The sequence below is a fragment of the Scatophagus argus genome, chromosome 1, assembly GCF_020382885.2.
Source record: "Scatophagus argus isolate fScaArg1 chromosome 1, fScaArg1.pri, whole genome shotgun sequence".
In the NCBI taxonomy this organism is placed as follows: domain Eukaryota; kingdom Metazoa; phylum Chordata; class Actinopteri; family Scatophagidae; genus Scatophagus; species Scatophagus argus.
The window spans coordinates 22101045-22125377 of NC_058493.1; the positions used below are offsets into that span (position 1 = coordinate 22101045).

Sequence of the window (24333 nt, forward strand, 5' to 3'; positions counted from 1 at the left end):
CACCCACTCACCCATCCAGGCCCATATGACTCAGGAACTTTCATAATGGACATTAGAACAGTATTCATAATTTGTATGCAAATGAGGAACAGCAGCTTGGGAAAGTTTTCTGTAATAATAAAACATTTTTTAATAATAATTTAATGTGGTCAGTAAAGTTTTTTGTTTAAGTGCTGGATAAAATACATCAAGACAGCTAAACGTTTCTAAAACCTACTTGACCGGAAAAGTTATATTCTCTTCATTATCTTCTGAAAGCACCCTAAAAATAAGCTCTGCTGCTATAGTCTTATTTCAAACAGCAGAATGAAAATGTAATAAAGCTTAAATTTAACAAGGGGAGTGGAGAGCAGTGTGCACATTTTTACCAAACAAAAGTATTTTACAAGGACGAGAGGGTGAACTACAATGGAGCATGTCGCCCACTCCCTCTTGAAGCACTTGGACATGTAACTACATGCACAACACAACCTGAACAGCAAACACCCACACTTCCAAACATCGAACTTTTGACCATTAACACCAAACAAATATGATAAATAGGCTAATTGTGCTTCTATAACAGCAAACAAGTAAGTCAAACATTTTCACCAGACCAGAGTGGCCTTCAGAAAGAGCCTCTGATCTTCGACCTCCAGTTTACGGCCCTCTCAAAGCCATTTTTGCCAGACTGGTAGTCCCTGATAGCCTGCCTGATCTCTTCTTCTGTGGTCATTACAAATGGACCTGAAGACACAACATGGGAAAGTATTACATGACAGGTAGCGTTGATTAAGTTCGATCTGTGAATCTCATGAACAACTTGTCTTTTTGGTGCCTTGTTGCTGACACGAAGGTAAATGACGTACCGTGTTGTACCACAGGTTCTTTGATTGGTTCTCCAGCGATGAGCACAAAATGGGAAACTTCAGAGCCCTGAGGAGAAAATAAGACATAGTGCTATCATCTTTCATCATCCTTTCATTTGTAAATCAGCAGTTCCCAACTGGTACTCGCCAAGAGGTCTCAAGATAAATCTGTGGATAAAGATAATTCTTATTTCTATAATTACAAGATGATTAAAGAAAGAAATCAAAGCAAAATGGTTCATTTTTTCTGAGTTTTGTCTAAGCTTGAATTTTTTTCTTGTGAAATACTGGATATTTTCACATTTGCTGGCTCTAAAAAACCTTCATATTAAACTGTCTGAGAAGAAACTGCACCATTAAGGTCTTTAAAGAAAATCTGGGAAAACCCAGGGTATATTTCTCAGCTAACATGAGGAAGTCCCAACCCCAAAATCTATGAGAGCACCATCTTAATGTCATCTTAATGTACAATTCTGAAGGGTGGCAGGAGGGATTCCACAAGAGAAGGCTACATGGTAAGGCCTAACGATTAAAACCTTAGAAAAAACCTCTAAAAAAGGCAGGAACATGATCACTAAAATAAAGCAGACTGTGTAGCGTTGGTTATGTCAGGATGGAAGACGACAGGAGGGGTTAAGGTTAAACATGTTGCCAAGAGCTGTAAATAACTGAAAAAAGCTCCTAGTGGCCTGAGGACGAAGAGGATTAAGTCGTACTTCTTCAAAGAAACAGGAGTAAACTCCTAAATATGCCTAAAAGGGGTCCTCCAAACGGGGGCATTGTGTAAAAACGTTTTGGGGTCTAGTGGTCGCAGTAAAGAAAAAAGTATTTTTATGTAACGGCTTTCCTATAAGCCGCGTGGCGTTGCTGGGCCGGCGTATAATTGACGCGCGCCACTGGCTTTCCTTTGCGTATCAGACACGAAATGACTACAAACGATTTTCGATCTCCGCGATTTTCTGCTTCTTCAGTTTACAACAACAACAACATGCGGATGGACGTATATCGCACATTTCCTCTTTTACCGCCGTGACCACGGTCAAAAAACTTTACGCTTCCCCTGCACGTCAACAACACCTGTAGCACCTCGCAACCTTCCGCTTTATAAGCACTTCCGCTGCCCTTTACCGGCAAATGCCACCCAGTGTTCAAAACGTGCATTACAGCTCAGTCATTATCACAGGAAAACAAAAAGGGAAAACAAGCTCTTACATTTATAGTTGTAGTAATTATAGTTTGATTTAAAGTTTCTCACCTTGTTTTGAACTTGGACACAGTCTCCATCTCCAAGCACCACAGTGTGATGGGGCTCCACCTTCTGTTGCTCCTCATCCGGGCCTCAAAAACAAGAAAACAAGAACACAGTTTTGCCCAGCAATGCTAGAACAATTCATTTTAAACCAGCCCAGTCTAATACTCACATTTCTATAATTATATTTTGACAGGACTGCGATATTTAGATTTTTTTAATGGTATGTTGACACCTTCTTACCTTCTCTTCACAGTCACTTTAATTCCCATAAAGGAAATGTAAGCCCACCACTCCCATTATTTTCAGAAACAAACAGTCCAATGCCTCATAAAACCTCATCATTAAAGTAAATTATTATACATTAGTTCCAACGACAGTGTGATGAAAGAGAAAGTGAAATGCTGAGCTGGGACAGATATTCACATTCACTTCTGGCCCAACAAGACTCGTATGTCATGTTAAGAAACAAACCACAGACAAAGCATGTAAGTCAATACATTTGATTTGAGTTTGTGGCCTCTGAGCTTTTGTTGATGTATTTCGGAAAACAAATGGGACTCTATGATTCCTGGGAGAAGGAGCTTCCCATTGACGGCAACAAAACAAATTAAAGCAGTTAGAAAATTGGCATTAGTGTTTGATTTTTCATCCAGAACTGGCTTACTTGGTGCTTATTAGCCAACATGTATCGGTAGTAATGACATACATCTGTTTCACAAATCATCTCAGGACAGCACAGGTCAAAACCGCTGAGAGTTAAACAGAAATATAGACAGATAGATAGACAGATAGATACTTTATTGATCCTGAGGGAAATCCAAGAAATGCAGGCACGTGTGTGTTCCAGTCAGCTTGACCTGCTTTAGCACGTTGTTCGCACGCTGCAACACTTAAAGTACTGACGCTAACACTGACACTAAACGCTGAGAAAGCCAGACACTTCCACTGTTGGTGCATGCATTCATCAAAGCCAGCTGGTCCTGATTTGGCCAGACTGCACGCGGAGCCGGAGACTTCAGATTCAAATTACTTCTTTAATCCTAGTAGCCATTTTCATCATCTCGTGTCATCAAAACATCTGCCGGCAATTACAACCCCGTCTGAGAGATCTTGCAGTGTAACGATGGATAGTGATCAAATCATAAGAAAATTTTTATTAAAGAATAATAAAAAGGCGAATTCAGACTGAAAACAACGGGATTCGACGACCAAGAAAAGCCCCTGAAAATGGTTCCACTGTTTGAAAGGGTTTGTTCTCACACAATGTCCACCAATAAGTCCTTCATAACATATAATATATTCATAATATGTCAGCAGTGCTGATTCAACAGGGTGAAGTTATCACAATGGGTGACCGATATGAGGACAAACTCTTGAGGTGGCCGTAGGGTAGCGTGATCATTTTTCCGGTGATGTCGGGTACGTTTCAGACCGGAGTGGTCAGAAGATCATCGTTTAGTGAAGCGATCATAGTTCAGCGTCATCCTGCTCGAATCCTTTGAGTTTTAATGTAGAACACAAGGACCTTTTGTCTTCATGTAGAATGGAAGGTGCAACTGGACTGATATGACACACATTGTTAAGCAGACATGACAGCATTGAAGTGAGTGAGTGAGAGAAGACTGTAAGTATCAGCCTGACTGTTATGGCTATTATTGATTTCTTTTTCTTCCTATAATAATATGAAGTGTTGGACAACATGAGACAGGTAATTGTGTGTGTTTATAAGGGAAATAAATTATCAAATAAAAACGGCACCTTTCTTTTAGCCAAACCTCACCAACATGAAGGGATCCTGATAGTGTGTAGATGAATGCGGTCCATCCTGTTGAACACAGAAATGTTATTCATAAGTTTATGTGTCATAAAGAACTTGACTATGTGTCATAAAGCTCTTAAGCCTGTTTTTTTAAACCTGGAATAAAAATGCAAGTTGTGGGGACCTGGCAAATAAACATTTGTTTATTTACACATCCATCACTTCTGGGATAAAATTATCATTCACATGATGCCATTTATGTGTCCACCTGACGCACATAAGTTCAATAATGATCCTAATTTTCACTTTTGTACAATGCAAATTTCCTCATTTGCCCAAAATTCGTGGCCACGCACGCCATGTGTGAACACGTGCCTGTACGCCAACACCCAATGTAGAATAAGCAAAATATGGGTCTGCGATGACAATTTCAAACGTTTAAACCAAAAGTTTCCAGAAGAGAACAATACTGAGGTTTTGTGAACTTTGGAAAGTCAAATGTGGCACACACTGCAGGCAGGACAGCGACAGCATTAAGAGACAAAGGGCAGATGAACACAGAAGTGTCAGTGGCTAATAACATTTTATTCAAATTTCCAATAACTGATAATTTCCTGCTTCTTATGGCTGATAACACAACTGGTAATTAATTAGCTTAAGGAAGGCTAAGATGTAGTGCACAAAGATGGATGGCTAAATATTCCACAGCTCTTAAGAGACTTGCTGTGTCAAAACTCTCCGACTTTTCCCTTCCTCCTCGCCTGTCCTTCCACCTGCTGCAATCATTTAGTCTTCCTCTGAAACTAAAAAAAATCATCCACGCTGGCAACAACATATTTGGCTCTCTCATCTATACTGTGTGGTTCTACCCAGCTGCAGTTTGACGTCATGAGCACGACAAAAGCGAGCGTGCTGCCCTTGATGTTGTTGTTGTTCTTCTTCTATGTGTCTGTTGGCTGAGCACAAACAAATTTAAAGGGTCCACACCTTCACATATCTGTATCTGGGTGTGCGATGCTCTGCTTGTTAAGTCAGTGAAAGCAACTTGGCTTCATATTATGAGCTCTGTTTACTGACATCCAGTACGTAATTCATTATGTTTCATTAGATAACTTATCAGCTTGATATACATTGTGCCTCTCCAGTTCATTCATTAAATACCCAGTGGGAACCTGGTGTATACTGACCAAGATCCTTCTGAACGGAGCCTGTAAAGACTGCACTCTTACTATTAATAGTCTGGAGAAACAGGAAGTAGAGGAGTTATGAAGCAAGACTTACAACAGTCTATCTTTGAGGTGCCCTGTGGAGTTTTTGACCACTAGTATCACCATGGAGTATTGTTTCACACTACCCCACTGATCTACCGCTAACTCAGCAATGTGCCACCAAAGGCAGGAGGGAAGAAGACTGCTAGCAAGCAAACAAGGGAAAAGCAGCTCCATGAAATGACATTCAGTCCTCACGGACACGCACACTGCTTTTTGGTAAAATGGACTGGTCGCATGCTGCCAGACGGAGTAAGGGTGTAGCAGCAAAACCTGTGAGTGTGTTGAACTCATCATGGCCGAGTTGTATTAATTATGAGTTTAACTGTTCGTTTGTGAGGTGAAGACATCACGCTGCGTTAAAGGTCATCATTATTTTTATATTCTTCTGCAGCTTTTCATAAAAAAAAAAAGAGACTCAATAAAAAGTAATCAGAGCAGGCTAAACCGATTTTCATTTTCATGTCATGTTCCCTGATACCACTAATGTCCTGCCTCAAGAGGACAATAAGCAATAAGAATTGTGGCAAACAGAGGCGTCTCGTGGCGAGGACACTTGAGAGTAGACAAATGTTTACAATAACTGGAAATAAAGAGGAAAAAAGAGGAGGGATGTCTCAGGAGCCGACAGCTGAAACCAACCACAACATGTTTTTGTGTAAGCATCCTTACAGACACACCACAGTGTATTAATACATGTTGTTTTCCTACCTGAGGGGACTGGCTGCACATGAAGAGCTCCCATCTGCAAAGTGAAGTCTAGATACAAGGTCGGGGTCCTTGTGAAGACCTTAGACTAAAAAAGAAGAAAAAAAAAGAAAAGAAAATGGATTTTTTCTAGTACACACACTCTCTCTTACACACACACACACACACAAACAGCTACAAGCTTTAAATATTTTGCTAAAAACGGGAAACACATTCATCCAAACTTTGAAATAGTGGAGCCAGTGACCGTCTGGTCACTATTTTAGTTTGTAACCTCAGAACCATCTGCACTTCAGTTCTCTGCAAATGGGCTGTGAGCAGTAATTTCAAGCTAAATTTTCACAAATACAAAGTCAGGATCTGTTATTGGTAGGTCCATGGTTTAGCCTTCCTGCTCCACAGCGTGGTGCATTATTTTCTGTGTCTTTCTTTTTATGTTATTTTTTTTTTAATTATTAGTGAGACTTTTTATCAGATAATGTTTCTTTCATGTCAGCATTTGATGCAGATGACCTTGAAAAACTTCAGCACAGCATTGAGGATCTGCAAATAGGGAACATGGAGGGAAAATGTGAGAAGAATAAAGGGAAAATGTGAGAAGAATAAAGGTCATTAAAGCACTTGTATTTTCTTTTGATATGATATGATGTGTTCACAGACTCCCTAGATTAGTTATTTCAGGTTTAAATAATGACACAATCCTGGTGAAAACTGCTATTGGACTTAACAGTTTAAAAATGAAATAGTTCTTAAAAATGTAATATCAATGCATACATTCCGCTCTTTCACCATTTATTGATTTTTCATTTTTCCACTTTTCCACCACTTCCTCTGCTCAGTTTTTATTTCTCCTGGTCTCATCGCAGGAGTGACTTTGTTCACCATAAACTACACTTTACAGTTTTCTTTTTGTAGGAAACAGAAATATCCCAAATGTTCGGAAAGTTGAAAATTAAATGAAAAGTTTAAACCAGTCTGTTCTCTTTAAAAAAATATTAGGTATCGTCAATGAAAAGCACAAATTATGAGTCATGTACAGTACAAACAAAACCAGTAAAGAGAAACGGATGTTTGAACTTCAGAGGAGAAGAGGAAGAGGAGTTCAATGACCTATAGTAAACCAAGCAGTTTTAATGCCAGACAACAATTTGTTGTGGCTTATTGCCCTGCAATAACCTTTAGATTGCACACACACACACACACACACACACACACACACACACACACACACACACACACACACACACACACTCCAGACATGACTCTTCTACTTTCGCAGGCCAGGATAATCTGCTCCTCATTTGCTGTTTCCTCTTTTCAAACAGACTCCTCTTACACTCCTACTGGTCAAATAGTGTGGTTAACAGTCATTCTGTGTGTGTGTGTGTGTGTGAGAGAGAGAGAGCTTTCTCTCCCCCTCCCTCTCTCTCTCTCTCTCTCACACACACACACACACACATACACGCATGCATCATTGTTTGTCAGTTTTTCCTGTTTGCCTCGAGCGTCTGGCAGATGAGCAATCACAATGAGATCAGCAGCTACGAGGACAGCAAACATCTTGTCCAGTTTCAGACTGCTCTTCTGACTGCGGCTTCTTTTAATGATGCTGCAGCTTTTTCCTTAAAATGCAGAATTATAGAAACGCGCGGACACACACACACACACACACACACCTTTGCTCCTAAAGCTTCTCCAGATATGACCGCGACTGTAACTCCTCCCTGAGTGGGTTTGGGGATCTCTGAGCCTTTAAGCTCCTGGTACGCTGGTTCCACCATCTTGTCTCGCTTCGGCAGGTTCACCCACAGCTGTAAGCCCACCACCGGCTCCTCTGACACGGGCATCTCAGCATGGACCACCCCACGGCCTGCAGTCATCCACTGATGGACAAGGACATTTCAAATATGCCAAATACACAAATGAGGGTACATTAAGTCCTGATAAAAATGGGCCTGTAATGTAGTTACACTGAAGTGCTTTATGGATGACTAATTAAGTTACAAGTCGTGTAAAAATTGCTTCTATGCACTGCCTTTTTGTGATTTTTAAGAAACTCACATTTTCAAATACTGACACCACTTTGAAACACTCCTTGGCATCTCGTACAGAAGCACAAGGTACCCTGTATAGTCTGTGGGACACCCCGATGTTCACCCCCCTCTTGGGATTTTGTCACTCTGTATAGTACGTCGGGTGGAGCTCTTGCTCCATGTGTGGATGAGACGCCGAGGGACGTGACAGGACATGGATATCTGACACTGTGGGAATGAGAGTGGGCTGTATATACAGATGTGAAATTAACTGAGACAATTGTTGAACTGGTTTTCTGTCGACATCCTGTCTTCACCACTTCCTTTAATAAAACCCTGCTTTAGCCTGAGACCGTGTTGGAGCTTTCCCTGAAGGACCGACATGACGTCCGAGCTTACAGAAGGTGCATATGGTGGGTTAGAGCAAATTCAGCTGAACTGACTGAACCTCTGCTGCAGATGGAAGCTGAGTCACGTGTGTATGTGTGTGTGTATGTGTGTGTGTATGAATGCTTTAAAAACACAGGAGATAACCCGCAGGGCATGATATCCAATTAGTGTGAGTGCACAACATTTTAATGCATATGTAATGGTTTGGTGGGGATTTGTTTGCCAACAGGCTTAATTAGTTCTGCTCTTTCATTTACGTTAATGACAGGTGGACTGAAAGCTTCTGATTCATGTTAAAGACTTAGCTGAGAGAGAAAGAGGAACAGACTGATAATGTGTGGACAACAATGATGTTAGATATGTATGTGCATATTAAAAGGGTTTCTCCTTAGCAATTTTACTGGTGACAAAGTTACAGAAAGAGTTCAGCAATGTGGGAAATACTCATTAACACTTAATTCCCTTCTCGCTGAGAATCAGACGAGAAGGTCAATATCAGTCGTCATCTTGGTACAGTAAATATGAAGGTACAGTCAGGAGCACCTCTGAGAAAAAAGTTACAAAATCCTCCAATCAGCACCTGTTTAAACTAAATAAAATCGACCAGTTTTATGAAGGCTCACTGACTTCCAGGAGTCTAGTTGTCAAGGTGAAGGTTGCTCGACAATTAATGTCCTGCTCTCAAATCTCCAAAGCACCAGCAGCTGGTTAACTTAGACAGTATGGCATATTGGCAAATTTTACAATTTAAACAAAAGAGATCTGGTAAGTGAGCTTTAGATGCACTAGGGGGCAGGTTTTATTTCCTTTCTGACCGAGTCAGACTAATCACTCCTGTCTTTGTATCAGATCTGTCATTTCCATTGAAGCTGGAGTGACACGAACAAACCTTGTAAAGTCAAACACCCCCTTTCCCTAAGCTTTTGGTTTCTTCCACAAGTTGCAGGATGAAGTCGGTTCTCAGCAGCAGGTATGCTCACATGCTGGATTGATTTAGGCTGCAGCTTAATGGGGTGTTGTTGAAGTGGTTAGTAACGTGTGAACAAACCAAACTGTAATTTGGAAATATGAGCATCGCTGCATCTGAATGTATAAAATTGCATCATTATTTTCTTTTCTCCAAGAAAGCAGCCCCATGCTCCCTACTCTAACTGTCAAGAAGTTATTTGGAAAATGCTGAAAAAAATAAAAATAAAAAAACAACATTAAAAATAAACACTGAGTAATTATGTAGTACTTGCAGATCTCCAGGTTTCAGTCTTCCTGAGTGGCCACAGAAGTCTTCATGGGCCGTGATCCCCTCTAAAACATACGTTACCTGTTGGAGGAAACATGTTTACATATGTAGCATAAACAGCTGCATGACTGCCTCATACAGATGATTTAATATTTTGTTATATTTCAGAACAAATGTAAAGATGTTTTTTTTCCACATTAAGTGAAATATAACCTTCCAGGTTTCTTTAACTCAGGCTACGAGCCTTCAAACAAGTGCTGCGTCGACTCTAAAAGCACGTGTGCAATGGTTTCACCGCCGCTGTGGTCAGACTGGCCAGGAGGGGAAGTGCTGACTGTGGGGGCTTGTGGGTTCAGAGGTGAACATCTGTCAAGGGGAGGAAAGCTGAGGTCCCTGCAGTGAGCTGCCTGTGATCTGTCCCCACAGCTGTGTGATTTCAAAAGTCATGTGAGAATGGACAAACACACCTGCTGAAAGGCATGCTGGGAGTGTAGGCCCAGTCCAGTCCACCTACACCCGGAGATTTAGGTTGCATCTGCCAAATCAAATATACTTGGAACTGGCTTTCTTGTGAGCTCTATTTTAAAGTCACAAGCCCGACCTGCCACATTACCTCCGTTCATCAGTGGGCAGTAGTAGCATTACTGCAATACCATAGCAGAGTGATAAAAAATTAAATTGTTTTTCCCAGCTAGTCACTAACTTTGTCTTTTGTATTTCTTTCTGAAAACAGCTGCTTTCATCTGCTGGAAATTAAGTTAATGAGAACTAAGATGTTGAATCAAAAGCGGCCCAGTCAAAACTGAATGAGCTGAAAAAAAGCAAACTTCCTCTGCAGAGCTGATGAAAACTGCACTGCGGTTAGTGCTACTTCGAGGTAAAGGCAATGCTGAGGAATCAATTACCACCAGTTATTAAATATTAGAAAAACTGAAATGTTGTGAAAAATACAGCTGCAGCTCAAGTAGGTGTTACTTTGTTCAGTTCGCATATTGACCAGTGAAAATAAATAAATAAATAAAAACGATGAAGGAAAATTCTTATCACACCAAAGCCCAAAATGTTCCCATAAAATTGTTCCATTTTCCTTAAAAAAACTAAAATGTGTTGAAGCTAACAGAAAAAAAGGCTCACGTTCAGTCTTTAACCAGCAGAAATCTGGAACTGGCAGAGGAAGATATGGCAAGATATTGTTCATTTTCAGCATTACTCTAAAGTCAGTCATGAAATAAAAACAGCAGGGGGGGTGGGGGGATGAAATGTAGACGAAGGGGAAACTGTGGGCTCTGACTGTACAGTTTTAAATCCAAGCACTGAAACCATGTGAGAGGGCAGCAATAACACTAGACTCCACTGTTGTATACAGTGAAATAATAATAATAATAATAACAAGAAAGGCAGAATTTCATCAAGAGAGACGAGAGTCTGTGTTTGAATTACGGGATTTTGCTAAAAAATGTATACTTTAGACAGTTTAGAAGCTACCGCAGCAAAGCGTTGGTATTTTTGGGTTTTGCTTGTGTATTTGATCTTTCAGTTTTCAATAAGCTGTCCAGTATGTCAGTCTGTCAGCAACATTCTTTGGTGGAGACATAATACATTAATTTCAAATGCCTAGAATATCAAAGTAAAAAAGAAGAAAACAAACAAACCACAAAACCAAGGACAGGGCGATTCCTCTCTTTCAAAATAAGGGACTTTTTTGTGAGTTTTCATCATTAAATCTTCAACTAAAACCTTTCTGGGCTACACTTTGGGTTGTGAGTACTTTAAGGTACCAGTACATAATAACATCTCTGATATATCAGACTTTCTGTGTGATTTTTTTTTTTTAATCTACAAACATGAAGGCAAAGTGGCATCATAGCTTACTTTATGAACACTGCCCTGGTGTCGCCACCTAGTGATCACAGTGAGAATTTCACCCCACAGTGTCACCTGTTGGTCCTGTGCTTCTGTGGTTGTGCTGCTTTTTTGTAATTCTTTGATGAAGGAGTTGCAGCAGTTCAGTGCTGTTATACTGAAATAAGAAGTGTTTTCAAAAACTGATGTCGACAATGTGGTTTATATGCTTAGTAATACTAGTACCAGTGGACTGCGTATAACAACAGCAGAAACAACCTCAGACACCAGCCTCATTGAGGCAGCCCGAGGTGACTAAAACATCCTGGACAGGAATGTTTGACATAAGGACTAAAGATTTCCTGCCTTTTTAATCAACAGCTGATTTAACAACCACCTTATGCACGCTGAACAAGCCACAGACTCAAACGTTTAACTTTATCCAACTTACCTGCCACACTAGTTTCCTAAAATTATAGTCCAGCACTCACCGTCTCAAAGCCTCTGTGAGGATGGTCTGGAAAACCTGCCGGCTTGCTCACTTTAAACTCATCCAACATCAGGAAAGGGTCCAGATTTCTCAGCTGGAAATGACAATATGTACAGTTCACATCAGTTAAAATGACAGCTGTCGCACTGAGATATGGTCAGAGTGGTTGGACATGTCGAGGAACTTACCTCCTTTCTACCAATGCTCCTACGGACCCGAGCACCAACTCCCTCTGACTGCTCCACACTCAAAACTGTCTTTTCCACTTTCCTCACATTCATTGTGCTGGGAAAAGGTACCAGCAAAGTTATATTTAGCCTAAAATCTCAAATCACAATATCTCAGTGGGCTTTACAATCTAAACACCACCCACTATTCTTCACTCCCCCTCCCCAAAACATAAAATAGTCCTTAAGTTTCCTTTATGGGCAACATAAAATGGTTTGAATTTAGACGACAAATCCCTCTTGTTTCAAGTGGCAAAACAACTTGTTTGACATGATGAAAACTGCCACTGAAACTTTTTCTTATCTTTCGATGTTGCAGCTTAGACAAGTGTGTGACAGAGGTCACAATTAATCTAAATATATCTAAAAATATATAAATCTAAATATATATAACATGCAGTGGGCAATTCACCTGTGCCCTGACACATAAAAATTATTTTCTTCTTTAATATTTCTTAGGAAATCTTTGTGGCCTCATAGCTCAAGCTTATAATCTGTATATTGTCATAGTCAAGCTGTGATCCAAAAGCATCTTGTAAAAAAATAAATTAATTAAAAAAACAGATAAATAGGATGCAAACTGGACTGAGTAGGAGAAACCACATGTTCAAAAATAAAATACTGCAAAGTGACACGATGACAAAATAACAGAGAAGCTCACGCAATCACAGGATTTTCCTGTTTTTCAAGACACATTTCTTGATAAATAAGAGAGTCACAGCTGCCGGGTCGCTCCCAAACACTGACACAGACCAACCAATCAGTCAGCAGGACTACAGGAGCTGCCAGTAGCTTACAGGCGATCAGCTGAGCAATCAGCTGAGCGGATCAGCTGGTCAATCAGCTGATCTCAGAGCTGCTGCTGTCCCCCTCACACACTCACACTTTCTGTAGAATCATTTCTGAGAAGTAATGAGCCCACATCCTCATGCTAACATTTACTTGCTTGAGGACCGTAACAGCACTTTGTTTACACAGCTCTGATCTCAGATCGGTTGATGTTCGCTTCCTCACGTTGTTACGGGTGACCGAGTTCCTGTTTCGTTACGACCGCACGGTGGCTCTTCGTTAAGGGCATGATTTTATTACATTTTCACTGTGCATACTGTTATTTACTCTCCCCAGAGAAACCGCACTTTCACCAGTGTTTAAATATGCTGAAATATTCTGTCAAACACGCCCACTTACCTGAAACATATGACAACAAATCCCGACAACGTTGCGACTGTTTCTTACTTGTTTATTGTTGTGAAAGCAGCTCTCTTTACTCCCTCAGGTGGGAACACAACCCGGAAGTCGGACAGGGGGCGTGGCTTAAGATATTTCCACTGCGTGAAAGGTAAGCAGTGTGTAAAGATTAGAATCCAATGAAAATTTGAAAACACACTGTGCTCACATACAACCGTTTTACCAAGTGTTCAGCTCATGTAGTTGGACTGATGTCTTTTACACGATCGTGTTTTTTCACAAAGATCTTTGCTCCATCCTTGCACTTGTTACCAAACAGGTGCTTTAGGGGCTTTCCACAGTCAACTTTCCCCAGTCTTTTATTTCCCCAGCTTGTTTGAATTTTTTTTTTAAAAAAAGCACATGCAAAAGGTCATGAGGTAAAACATTGAACATACTGTCTTTGTGCTGGTTTCCACTGAATATATGTCAAAAACGATTCGTGGGGTACCTGCACCACTTGCACAAGACTTAAGTCCATAATCACAAGATTTTGTATCAGAGGGCTTTACAATATGAATCATACATACTCAACCCTCAGGTCTTACAACCTTGAATCAGACAAGGAGAAATAACTGTCTGTATACATTCATATGTGTATACATGACTTGTTTACATCAGTCATGTCGTAAACACTGGTATAAAACTGATCAGATAAGAAATATGTAAAATATAGTTTCTGCGAATAAACATGTGGGCTAATTAATGTTTAAAAATGACTGTGTGGGCCCTCAAGGATGAAAATTTGTGTGTTTGAAAGAGAACTGTTGTTAAAGTCAATCCAAACAGTCAGTCTCAGTATTTATTTAAGTGCAACCCATTCACTCTAGGCCATCATAAGAGTACACCATCTCATGTCCCCTTTAATCAGGATAATCAAGAGTAAATGACTGCTTGTCAGCCTAAATGCTTAGGTTACAGCCATAAAAGGCCTTGCATCTGTTGAATGTATTCCTCAGTTTTATATTTCTCTGCACTCAGCTCAGAAGATTCATTGTCCTGTTGCTGACGCTGCATGATGTCCTTGGCGATTCGCATGCTGGCAGCCTGTCCACCAGCCAGGTTTACTGCATGAGGTCCAACCTGTGTGTGTGTGTGTGTGTGTGTGTAGGGAGGCGGGGGGACAGGTAGGGGACACAGATTCTGTAAGATAATAGTACAGGTTGTTGCTGAGACTTTTTTTTTTCCACACCAAAACACACACACACACACACACATCAAGCCTGACCTGAAGAGCAGTGTACTGTCCCATCAGGTAGAGCGGACACTCTTCTGTCCACTTTAAGCTCTCTGATATGCAGGGCCAACCGTCTATCACCTTCACAGAGGGGCAAGTCGGTCACATTTTATGAATCAATCAGTATCTCCTTGATCAGGTTACATCGAGGTTCACCTGTCCAGACTTTTATACATAAGTAAATAGGCTAAAATCATTTGTACGTCCAACTCACCTGAATGGGGAATTCTTTCATCACCTCAGAAAGCAGTGGGTCCTGTTGGACATCAAGTTTGCAGCCGGTGGCGAGCCAGATCATATCTCCAGTCCAACGGTCCCCAGCGCTGAGGGAGAGACTCCAGACCTGGTTCCTGTAGCACCAGCTGGCTTCACTCACCTGGACAGTAGAATAAGATAAAACTCGTGTAAAAACTTTTGCAGTACCTCATGTCACGTTACGTCACCTGTCACACGATTATCAGACTTAACCTCATCTCGTTCACTGGACATGCACCTCACAGTATGTCCTCACATCCACCTGTCCGTTCAAGATGAACGGTTGGAGGTTGATGTAGGCCTCCGGGGTGACGGCCCCTCCTTTCCTCGCCTGGCGAATCATAGCCAGCCGTTTGTGGAGGCTCCGCTCATTATAGAACTGGCGCAGGTAAGCTTGGCCGTCCATCTTGATCCCGTGCTCCACGTGGGAGTAACGACCCACCAGGCTCTCCACGTCGCCCACATCAAACTGTTTTAACTGGGGAAATCAGAATGTAGACTGACACATGTGTTGGAGGCAGACGGGTATATCAAACGGTAATTCTTGATGATTGGTCTACATGCAGTTTCACACTGTCACTAGACCTGCAGGTGCTTCCTCATGACCCATGTCACATGGCTGGCACCTTGCTGAAGGGCAATTGAGACGACATGAGCGCTGGTCAGACCTCCACCAACTACCATTACTCTCTGCCCTGCCTCACACACTACACACAATTCTAGACACACATAGGCAAACAGTACGCGTAAAGGAAAGTGCTGCAGCCAGGATGGGGGATCGAATAGCCATTGAAGTCTGCAGAATCAAAGTATTATTGATTATTCTGAAAATCCTGGACAAAAACATAGTGTTTCCTGCAAAGTCCTTCTGTATTAGTGTGTTGTTACACTAACCTTGAGTGGGAAAAGTCTCCTTCTGACGGTCTGTGTTGCAAAGGTTTGGCCAAAGAGCTGACAAGCTGTGCATGAGCTGCACTGTGTGTTGCAAACGCTCCTCTGGGTAGCTCTCTGCGATGCTTTTCACCCATGCAGGGATGTTTGCCATGTGGGCTCGGGTTGGACCTGTTGCCACGATGACCCGGCGGGCTTTTAGGTTGACGCCTTCCTGAAGTTTGACTTTAAAGTATTTCACTCTCTTCCTTGACCCATTTCCCTTCCTTTCAGTGGCTGTCATGGCTTCACCCTCTGCTTCCCGCTCGTTTATGCAGTCATTTTCTTCTTCCGTCTCTTCCTCGTGTTCAGTCACAGGGACGATGGTTTCCACTGTTCCCTTTACCAGCACTTCGTCCAAGTTGTATCTCTCCACCTGTATGTTCAGATCCACCAATCAGCAACTCAGGACATGTAGCAGTGGTCAGATTTAAGTGCTCATGCTGTTTAAAGGACAATGTCAGCATTATTCCATTTTCTCCAAAACCAACAATAGAAGACAGATTACTTATAAAGTGTTGTTGGTAATTCTGGTAATTCTGACATAAACCTGTAATTAGATGATTCTGTTTATTCTTTCTGTAATTTTAAATGTTTCACTTCAGTGTTAATTAAGAAGTAACTCCAAACAAGAGTGAAGTGAAACTCACACCACAACAAAGTTTATTTAGCCACTTTGGCGAACTTCTTTTTCACAGAAATACTGCGCCGCTACAGAGAGCAGTAACTTAAACAAATCGAGATGTATATTCACAAAAAAGTCAAACAGACACAGTGTTTTCAAAGATATTCACTGCTTTTAAGTGTGTGTGCGTGTAAATTAACGTGCTAACAGAACATTAAACATAACACACACCTGATCTTTAAAGAAATCCACACTTAGTTTGGTTCCAGGCAGACTGAAGGGTAAACTCTTCTTTAGTGTTGAGGTGACGTTTAGACGCTTCCTTTCCTTTTTGCCGAGCCGCATGTCATTGAAAAACGCATTTTCATCCAAAATATAAACCTGGTCTGGAAGACTGTGAAGCTCTGCTGTACGATTATGCTTTAAAACAAACTCCTGCAGTGCTTTCTGTCAAAGAGAGCATACAACACACGTGTGTTCACTCACAGTCATGCTGTAAAATCACATCCCTCCTTTCTGCTTTTAATTCGTTTGTGTTTATACCTTATTGAGAGGATCTGTGTGCACCAGAGTGTGTGAGCGCAGATGAGGGATTTTCAGAGCTGTGAACTGACTCTGCCACAGAGTCGTCCACTCCCCGTAGGAATCTACTACTCGGAGACTCAGCGGGGAGCCAATGACTCTTTCTGATATCACTGATGTTGCTAGTTGGTCCTCCAGTGTCACTCCTGCACACACTAATCACAAACCACAAATGAACTGAACTGTGAGCCCACACAGGCAGCAAGTTATGATTACATTATGACACAGGTAAGCTACTAAGAAGGACAAAGGATCACTCATTTATTTAGATCACTCATTCATTTACTTGGTGTTTTAGTTTGTAAGTAAGCTGAGGCAGCCTGATTCCAGACTTCTAAATCGCCACCTAAAAGTCTCAATTTACTATTATGACTTTGAAATGAGGATTTGAGTCCAAATATAATGATGAAGACTCATTATCTGTGTCTCAAGTCATATTTTTGAGACTGAATCATAATTTAGATGATCATTTATGAGTCATCAATATTAAACACTAACACTGATTTGCAAATAGGGCTGCAACTAACAATATTTATTTATTAGTGCTAATCTACCTGTTATTTTCTCAATGAATTGCTCAACAGTGTAGCCAGTAAAAAGTCTCAAAAAACTGAAAAATTCACATCTAAACTGCTCGTCCTCACGACCAACCATACAAACCCCCCAAATAATCAGTTCACCACCATGTAAGACAAAGAGGAGCAGCAAATTCTCACAATTTGAAAACCCACCTAGTGAATTTTTGACATTTTTATCTTAAAAAAATGCTTAAACCATCAATGAAAATAGTTTCCAGTTAATTTTGTGCCTGTCAACCAATCAATAAATTTCAGCATAAGAATGAAGTGTGCCGTACCAGCATTTGCCCTCCTCTTCTTCTTCTTCGCCTTGCCATTGCAGCTTTTGCTGCTGGATGTTCGCAGGACCTGCTGAGGCCTCGCAGGGTCCAAGCAGGAGGGGGACAGGGGTGAGTCATGTCCAGGGTCTGAGTTTGGATCAGGGTTGGACAGCAAGCTAGCCAGGGTCAAGGCATGAGGGCCACCCCCTATTATTAACACATCGAGTATCACCATCTGAAACACACACACACACAGACAACACAGTAAAGGTGTTGCATGTCATACAGTTAGAAACAAGTGTGGGACAATGAGTAAACATATTTCAACAGTCCATAAAACATAGATCATCACAGACGTTCTAGTTTTAACATTTTCTGTAAAAGTTTTTGAACTCTGAGTATCTCTGGAGAAGCCATTAAAAACAACGCAAACATTGTGCAGAATCTCGTGTTCAGTAGGTCGCAGTACCTTGTTTGGCTTGGATTTGTCACCTCACGCCAGCTTCTGACATGATGGTGGAAACGTGGTCAGCAGCAGCTCCGCCACTCTGCGGTGTGTGCTGGTGGACCTCAAATTTTGCGACAGCGGCGTGTGCCTCTCGTGTAACTCAATCCACCTCAGCGTCTACAGATTTAGCTGGACTGACTGACTGAAGGCTCGATGGGGAAAGCTGGAAATAGCTTTAGAGTGTTTGTGTGTGTGTGTGTGTGTGTTTGTATAAATTTAGTAACACAACCCATTGCAGTTTAAAAAACAGTACTGCACCATTGGATTTGTTGGAAGTCCACTGTAGCATCCTTTCATTATTTTCCTCTCCTTTATCTGTCACACTAATTCATTTAATTAAAAGTCTTGAGGTTTAAGTATTTTCATTGAGAGACAGCTGGCTGAGACAGCATTATTATTATGTATTATTACAACAATCAAAAAATACAAAGCGGTCATCCAGACCAGTCAGCTAAAGAACTAGTTTGACATTTTGGAAAAGACACTTATTAACTCTTGGTTTTGTTGTCAAGATGAGAAGACCTATCATACTCTCACATCAGTCCGGTAGCCACAGCCAGGAAATGGTTAGCATAGCATAAAGACTGGAGTCTCTGCTGGTTGTCTGGGAAACTCACTGTGACATGACTCTAGGACTTCCTGTTAGAAGTCCAGCTCCAAACACCCCGGTTTATTACCTTTGGACAGAGCCGGGTTTCCCCTGTCCCATGTTAGTCTTTATGCTAAGCTAACCGGCTGCTGGCTGTAGCTTCTCTGTAGCTAGTAGTAAGTCAAACCATTGCAGGGGGAAAAGGCGATGTAGTCACAGGTGCACTGTGGAAAGTTTTTGACCTCATGCTGATATGTTTATTCTCTGGTGCTCGGTTATTTATTGTCACAGAGGAAGTCATTTTTCTTGCAGCAGTTCCCATGTCTAATGGGACATACTGTAAACTGGACTGTTATCACTTCCTCTTTTCTCTGCTCAGGATTTTGTGTCTTTATGCTAATATGAATTTTGCTTGAATGCAGAACTTGTGATGAATATGAAAGAACAAGTAAAAGTGCTGTTGCAGTGTTGGTATTGCTAAAGATTAAGGAAGTGAGCTCCAAGTGAAAGAAGAAAACAGTATTTCGTTTGAGATGCTTGTGTGTGTGTGACTTTCATTGCTCTGCCCTGTGCAGCAATTGTTTACATGTAAGAAAAACTAAATGAAGAGTAAAATAAAATGCTTTACTTAACGGATTCAAACCTCTTCTCACTTTTCTTTTTGCCACAAGCTTTGTGTTCGAACAACATCATATTGTACAAGGGAACACCCCTTGTTATTCAAGCTTTTTTAGTCTTTATGACTTCCCCATCAGTCCCTCTGACATCAGTTCCCCATCCATGACTGTTTCAGTGATCCTTTATTTGTACTTCCCCTTCTGTTTGTGTAAAGCAGAAGCACAAAGCCACTGAGAGCTTTAAAAGGGTGCCACTATCACTGGTGTCGTCTTCGGTCTTCGGCACTAACAGCAGCGAACACGGCCAGCGCCATGGATTTGAAGGTGGGTGACAAAATCTGAACGTGACAACACCCCTTTTCAAAGCTAAGACTGAGAGTGTTTTCCTGACGTTGAGTGAAAGTTTGTTTATTTATTGATTCCTAAACATCAGGAATCTGTGGTTAATGGAGGCGTGCTGATCGGCCATAAGGTCCATGAAGGAAAGCACCAGTATGAAGTGGAAAATGTGGTGAAGATCAAAAACGGGAGCAGACAAAAAACATTCTCCAGGTAAAAGTCAGACTAACGCAGGATCATGTAATGTGGGGTTTTTTTTTTGTTATGTTATGGTTGAACATGTGGCCACTCAGCACTACCTCAGAGCTTCACCCAGTTCTTTATTTAGTGCTTGTGGGAAACGTATCCAGTCTCTCACAAAACATTTGTTGCGTCATACTATCACAAGAGAAAAAAAAACAAACAAAAAAAACAAGAATGAGGCTCAGAGCATCTCTTTCCTGTGAAGGTAAATTTAACTGCAAAAACAAAGAAATTAACTAATAAATACATAAACAAGCGACATACTCTACAGGATTCTTTAAGAACAACAGCAACTAAATTAATTATTAACATTCATTCATTCACATTAACTGATGACCTGATGTGAAAGAGTGAGAAATTTATGACTTCTTCAGAAAACAGAAATACAAAAGTGTCCTCTTTTTGTTTTACAGTGGCTGGCATCCATGTCCACCACTACAGAAGTCTCTGTCTCTAAGTTTATCTTTGGCAGTAAACAAAGAGAATCAATATAGACCCATTTACTCACAATAAGAAGCTGATAGACGAAAAAGTTTTTACGGCCTTTAACGACTTACTTGCTTTATAAGAGACCATCATGTCTGCAGGTTTAAGGATTTTAAAGTTGTGTTAAATGGGCTTTGAACCACATGCTCTGCAGCTCTCTTCATTAAGGTTATGTTTCGTCTCTGGACTGTTAAGAGTCAGAAAAGACAGAAACAAACAAACCAACTGTGAGATGCTAACAGATTTTCCTGTGTCTGCTATGTGGTTTCCTTCATTTGAGATGCTGTGCCACCTATTGGTTGCTTTCATTAGAAAATAATATATATAATATATATAACAGGCACAGTAAAATGTTCAGCAGCAGGAGCTTTGTTGTTTTTCAAACAAAACATGTCGTACATAAATCCAGAGTGGACACAGAAAAATCCTTAGGAAATACACCAACCAAATTGTGACATGCTGTTTTCCCCTATGAATGACTTAATGCATGAATATTGTTGTTAGGTATACTTAAAAAATCCTGAACAAAGTATGTGTCTTACATGTTTTTCACTTTTCCCTAAAAAGAGGAGACAAACTGAGGCAGATAAACAGCATAGACTTGCAGGATGTCACACCTGAGGAGCTGGCGCAAATATTAGCAGAGGGCAATCCGAAGCTGGTGAGTTCACGGACTTCTCTGTGTCTCTGGGACATACTGCTGCATGAAACTATTCCCCGTTATTTCACTCCATAAGTCATTTTCCCCCAAACTAAATGAATGTGCAAGTGCTGTTGAATCTTTTCTGCATCTGTTTTTTTTTTTGTTGTTTTTTTTTTTGTAAGTGTTAGTAATTGGAATGAATGAAAATAAGACTTTAACTGTTCCTGTTTAAATTACACAAAAATACAGTAAACATTATTTTACGTTAAATTATATTGTATTAATCTGGAACCGCCCCCTGCTCATCCCTCTGGTCCTCAGACAGTGCACAAAGTCAGCAAGATGAAGGGACATGTTGGACAGCCCTCCCCAGCAGAGGACACTTTACATCCTGTCTCAATGGAGTCTGCGGTGCTCAGTTTCAGCATGGAGATGAGGAGGGAGGAGGACCTGGAGAAGGACGAAGTCGGGCAGGAGGGGGAAGGAAGTGAGGATGTTTGCAAAGATGAAGATGAGGAGAATGGGGAGGGGAGGGACATGCTCATTGTTTCCATGATGAAAACCAGCATCTCTGTGGTGAGAGGGAGGGGCTGCGACGATGGGACAGGATGCGTCCTCAGTGATGTTGTCGTGGTGGCAGAATCCAGCACGGTGATGTTTGGTGAGTAAGTTGGCTTTTAATATCCCGTCTTCTCTTTTCTATATAAAAATAATAAATCTAATAGTCACTGTCATGTTGTGCACCACACATGACATCTCCCCAGTCAAGACTGTTGTTTTTGTCCCCATAAAGACCATATAAATTATGAACTACATCCCCTCTGTTTGATCCTTTAAGTTCCAAGAGGATGTGGAAGTTTCAGAGTGCAAAAGCCATCAAATGTTGTGGTTGAACATGTGGCCACTCAGCAGTACCTCAGAGGTCTCTGCTCTCAAGGGATCATCTATGCTTCACCCAATCCAGGTTTGTCATTCAGAGCAGCACACAGCAACATGGCACATACTAACCGCGTGGATATTTTAAAGGAGGGTAATCACAGATAAGTTTTTATCTTTAGATATACTCTTCAATCAGTATCTTTTATGTGTAATTTTCTTTTGATTCTTTTGTGTTCAGAGAAGATCACCATCTACTCCTACAAGTCAAACACCGTGGATGAGAATTTCAAAGGCATCCCGGTGGTCCTGAACTTCACTGAGTCCAACTGTTTCCTCAGGTGCTGCAAGAAAGGGGAAAAGGTGTTCCTACAAGTGCAGGTAAAAAAATATTACTATTATAAATTTCAGTTTCAGTCGCACTGAAGCAGAACTTTGATGTCCCGTACTTTTGAACTTTTTGGAGCATCTGTGGAAAGCAGATTTAATTCATTGGCATTCAACAAACTTCTATATGAAAATTCTCCCCTTATTGTATATTTTTTTTATAATTTCAATGTCTGATTTGTTTTGAGGACAGCCCTCAAAACATTTCATCTTCTACACAAAGTGTAGGATTGGGAACTTGGATTTAGGTTTTATGGACACTGGTGCTAAATGCTAACATCAGGATGCTAACATGCTGATGTTCAGCAGCTGCAATGCTTAGCTCAAGTTCTGTTTACTGGTTTATGGTTTTAGGGTGTTAATGTGCTAACATTTGCTGATTAGCATGAAACACAAAGCAGAGCTGAGGTGGATATTAGCTATGCAGGTATGAAAAAAATAATGGACAAATTTGGTTTCTGGCGTGATGATGTCTCTAGAGGCGATGTTTAACCCTGTAAAGCCCAAACCATTAAATAACTGACAAAAAATTCTAATTCTTTGAACTTTTCTTTGAAAAGTCTTTATTGGTCCCTCTGAACAAACAAACAAAAAAATTTTCAAATATCATATCTGTGCACTGCATGTATCTGAACATCAGGTTTTTCATGGAAAAAATTATTACACTACTCATGTGGAGGGCTGAAAAACTCATGTATCAAATATGATACGTTTGGCGTTATAGGGTTAAGCGTACTTATACACAGAATTTCATGGAACTCCATGAGCCTTACTGTACTGCTGATGTATGTTACAGGGATCTTTTTCATCGTCAGTTTGTCTAAAGGATTTACATTATTTATTATCAATATTATTATTTACATTTACCATCAACTGCAGCAGTTACACGTGTTTCTTACAAATATGATGGGAATATTTCATCTTCAATGAAGCTATGAAGATCATCTCACTCTTGTGTTTTTATATCAATGCAGTATTTAAAACGTATTTATTGGAGTTACATCCTCACAGAAAATATTTTATATCAATTTCTCTTAAAGAAGAAAAATCATTCTTTCTCATTTGTTACTTGACTGTGTTGGACCAGGTTTGACTCAACCTGTTTAATTTAAAACCAACCAGAGGGGAAAGTCAGTATCATAATGTCATAATAATCTATTGTGACACTTGCAAGTAGAGGAATCAACTGATTGCTGATGTTGAACAGCCACCTGTGCTCTCTGTGGTGTGTGATGTCCACACGTTTGTTGTTGCAGACATGTGAAAAGCAGAGGCTGAAGCAGATCTCCAAGTGTGATGAGAGCACACTGTCCTTCGTCTTCTACATGAAGGCCGACCGGACGAAACAGCGGACGTTTGAGTCCGCGCTGCACGGCGGCTGGTTCATCCAAATCGTCGACTCAGACTTAGTAGAAATGGGAACCATAGATGAGGGGACCAAGGAGCAATCGTTCCTCTTTGTCATACAGAAGTGATAGGAGTCAGAAGTATTTTCAGTTCTAAGTCGTCAGTTTAACATTGAAAGTTCTTTTGTAAGTCCTAGTTTTAGTTGGGACTTGAAGCTGATTTTGTTTGAGCCACCTGGTCAAATTACAGAAACAACTGTCTGTCAAATTCTGCTGTTGCAGAAGTGCGTAGATATGTATCATACAGCTATATACAAACATATTTTTGTTTGAGTGTGAGTACGGTCCAGACTTAAATGGAATTTTTGGTAATCAGTCTTGTTGTTCAAAGTGACCTTTTCAAACAGATTTTTTTTCTTTTTTTACCAGCGTGAACATTTTGTGCTCAAGTTATAACTTCCATTATGAAAATACTTTCAAAATAATTTAAAATAAAAAAAAGATGTGATTCTAACTTTATTTATTTAACACTTATTGATAGATTTTGTAAG

At 40.6% G+C, this 24333-nt stretch overlaps 3 protein-coding genes across 6 annotated transcripts; 1 reads left to right on the top strand and 2 right to left on the bottom strand.

The window, feature by feature from the left end:
* Window positions 1-105: 105 nt before the first annotated feature.
* Window positions 106-13475, bottom strand: pir (pirin). 4 transcript variants are annotated; one of them, XM_046391826.1, is made up of 10 exons: window positions 13291-13416; window positions 12016-12112; window positions 11829-11921; window positions 9496-9576; window positions 7512-7718; window positions 5839-5923; window positions 3881-3925; window positions 2104-2186; window positions 849-915; window positions 106-726 (listed from the first exon to the last, which is right to left on the bottom strand). In XM_046391826.1, the coding sequence occupies exons 2-10, from the start codon at window positions 12106-12108 to the stop codon at window positions 608-610; spliced, it is 873 nt and encodes a 290-aa protein (XP_046247782.1). In that variant the 5' UTR covers window positions 12109-12112; window positions 13291-13416; the 3' UTR covers window positions 106-607. The 4 variants fall into 4 exon arrangements, 3 of the variants coding, with proteins under 3 accessions (XP_046247782.1, XP_046247774.1, XP_046247791.1); XM_046391818.1 differs by having other exon boundaries at window positions 13243-13389; XM_046391835.1 differs by lacking the exon at window positions 12016-12112 and having other exon boundaries at window positions 13243-13432.
* A 138-nt stretch (window positions 13476-13613) lies between these two features.
* Window positions 13614-18370, bottom strand: zgc:113276 (uncharacterized protein LOC553748 homolog). The gene is made up of 10 exons (XM_046391784.1): window positions 18218-18370; window positions 17767-17983; window positions 16872-17065; window positions 16560-16775; window positions 15668-16079; window positions 15359-15492; window positions 15012-15251; window positions 14733-14894; window positions 14510-14599; window positions 13614-14364 (listed from the first exon to the last, which is right to left on the bottom strand). The coding sequence occupies exons 2-10, from the start codon at window positions 17981-17983 to the stop codon at window positions 14197-14199; spliced, it is 1833 nt and encodes a 610-aa protein (XP_046247740.1). The 5' UTR covers window positions 18218-18370; the 3' UTR covers window positions 13614-14196.
* Window positions 18371-19651: 1281 nt separating this feature from the next.
* On the top strand, window positions 19652-24296 carry il1fma (interleukin-1 family member A). The gene is made up of 7 exons (XM_046391879.1): window positions 19652-19786; window positions 19896-20014; window positions 21098-21191; window positions 21495-21834; window positions 22012-22137; window positions 22291-22430; window positions 23693-24296. Exons 1-7 carry the CDS (start codon window positions 19775-19777, stop codon window positions 23909-23911), a joined length of 1050 nt encoding a protein of 349 aa, XP_046247835.1. The 5' UTR covers window positions 19652-19774; the 3' UTR covers window positions 23912-24296.
* The last annotated feature ends 37 nt before the right edge of the window (window positions 24297-24333 follow it).